At 43.5% G+C, this 2,500-nt stretch overlaps 1 protein-coding gene across 1 annotated transcript in view; it reads right to left on the reverse strand.

The window, feature by feature from the left end:
• Window positions 1–707: 707 nt before the first annotated feature.
• Window positions 708–2,500, reverse strand: part of EMWEY_00052650 (inositol polyphosphate kinase domain containing protein, putative) — a gene marked incomplete at both ends in the record, with an annotated part of 3,019 nt that continues 1,226 nt past the window's right edge. The window contains 3 exons of the mRNA XM_013479890.1: window positions 708–1,012; window positions 1,262–1,499; window positions 1,689–2,500. The exon at window positions 1,689–2,500 is cut by the window's right edge and continues 88 nt beyond it. Coding sequence (XP_013335344.1) covers window positions 708–1,012; window positions 1,262–1,499; window positions 1,689–2,500 — 1,355 coding nt within the window. The remainder of the gene's footprint in view (window positions 1,013–1,261; window positions 1,500–1,688) is intronic.

Genomic DNA, 2,500 nt, shown 5'->3' on the forward strand with positions numbered 1-2,500 from the left:
TATATATATATATATATATATATATTGGCACAAACAAACTCTTGACTTATATACATAAAAAACTTGTAAACAAAACAACAGATACCTAGCTAGCTAGCTAGCTAGCTACCTAGCTAGTCCGTCAGATAGCTAGCTAGTTAGCTAGCTAGCTAACTAACTAACTAGCTAACTGGTCCTTAGACAAATATGTAGCACCTTGGCTACCTGACTACCTTGCCCTTGCATGCATTATCTGCAGGGCTGCTGATGAGCAGCGCAGCAGCTAGCTGCTGGCTAGCTGCTGCTGCTATCTGCTGCAGCAGCTACCTAGTGACTAGCCAGTTACCTGGCTAGCTGGCTAGCTAGCTAGCTAGCTAGCTGGTCTGTGGAGGCAACTGTAGAATTTCTTCTTTTCCCCCAAATAGCGATTAACTCCTCCATTCCTCCATTGCATGCATGCTCTGCTGCATGCATTGAATGCGCTGCTGCATGCGCTGGTGCTGCATGCTTTGTGTCTGCATGCATAGCATGCGCTGCTGCTGCTGCTGCATCTATTGCCTTAATTAGTGTATATAATCCCTTAATAAATCCTTCTTCTTTCTTTGTTGGATAAATCGTTGCATGCGCAAAGTCTATCAACTTCACGTATACAACAAATCCATCATCTGGACCCTTTATAGGGGCCCCCATGGGGCCCCCTATGGGGGCCCCCCAAGGGGGCCCCTCACCTCCTACTTCTTGTAACTCGTCAACTAAGGGACCATCAGGGGCCCCTAACAATTTCCCTACAGAGGGGCCCCCAGGGGCCTCTTCTTCTCTTCTTTCTAGTACGTCTTCAAGAGGGGGGCCCCCAGGGGCCCCACACAATCTCCCTATTGACGGGGCCCCAGTGGCCTCCTCAGGGGCCTCTTCAGGGGCCCCTCCAGGGGCCGCCTCGTCTCCTCCTTCATGTACGTCTTCACGAGGGGCCCCTTGCATTGTATTCCTTAGTGCCGCTATATTAGGGGGCCCCCTAGATAGGGTACAGGGGCCCCTGTATAGGGTACTAGGAGGAGGAGAGTTACGTTTATATCCACAGATAATAAGGAGACTACTACAATATAAATTAAATAAATAATTATTATTAAATAAATAAATTAATTTATTAATTAAATAATTTAGGTGTATATACAATTTATATTTATTATTTATATAATTAATAAATAAATAATAAAATAATTCCTTATAAGATATAAATGTATTAGGTCTATAACTGTCTCCTTTTATTCTTGACCCTCCTGACCAATGGACCACTCTCTGCTGCTGCTGTTGCTGCTGCTGTTGCTGCGGCTGCTGCTGCTGCTGCTGCTGCTGTTGCTGCTGCTGTTGCTGCGGCTGCTGCTGCTGCTGCTGCTGTCTCCTTTGTCTAGTAAAGAAGCCAGATAAGGAGACACCTAATGTTGCTGCTCCTCTTATCTTTGCTTCCCTCTCTGCCTTCTCCCTCTTGCTGCTGCTCGCCTTGTCTCCATATAACCGTGTCCCTAAACAGCAGCAGCAGCAGCAGCAGCAGCAGCAACAGCAGCAACAGCAACAAATGCAGCAGCAAGTATAAGAAGAAGGGCACACACATACAATGGGTACTCTATACATGCATGCAAGAAGTGTCTCCTTTATTTATTTATTTATTTATTTATTTAATTATTTTTGTCTCCTTTTTTTTGTCTCCTTACCTATCTTAATATCTATAACTGTCTCTCCTTCTAATTCACCAACAAGATTACTAAGATATATATTTATTCTCTCCTTTTTTGTCTCCTTTTTTGTCTCCTTTCTTGTCTCCTCCTTTATTGTCTCCTTATCTGTCTCCTCCTTTATTGTCTCCTTATCTGTCTCCTTTATTGTCTCCCTACCTGTCTCCTTATCTGTCTCCTCTCTTATTGTCTCCTCTCTTATTGTCTCCTCTCTTATTGTCTCCTCCTTTATTGTCTCCTTATCTGTCTCCTTATCTGTCTCCTTATCTGTCTCTTTATCTGTCTCCTCCCTTATTGTCTCCTCTCTTGTTGTCTCCTTATCTGTCTCCTCTTTTATTGTCTCCTTATCTGTCTCCTTATCTGTCTCCTCTCTTATTGTCTCCCCTCTTATTGTCTCCTCCTTTATTGTCTCCTTATCTGTCTCCTTATCTGTCCCCTCTTTTATTGTCTCCTTATCTGTCTCTTCTTTTATTGTCTCCTCTTTTATTGTCTCCTTATCTGTCTCCTTATCTGTCTCCTTATCTGTCTCCTCTTTTATTGTCTCCTTATCTGTCTCCTTATCTGTCTCCTTATCTGTCTCCTCTCTTGTTGTCTCCTCTCTTGCTGTCTCCTCCCTTATTGTCTCCTTATCTGTCCCCTTATCTGTCTCCTTATCTGTCTCCTTATCTGTCTCCTTTATTGTCTCCTTATCTGTCTCCTTATCTGTCTCCTTATCTGTCTCCTTTATTGTCTCCTTATCTGTCTCCTTTATTGTCTCCTTATCTGTCTCCTTATCTGTCTCCTCTCTTGCT

This window comes from Eimeria maxima, genomic scaffold (assembly GCF_000499605.1).
Source record: "Eimeria maxima Weybridge genomic scaffold, Emw_scaff1438, whole genome shotgun sequence".
NCBI classification, from domain to species: domain Eukaryota; phylum Apicomplexa; class Conoidasida; order Eucoccidiorida; family Eimeriidae; genus Eimeria; species Eimeria maxima.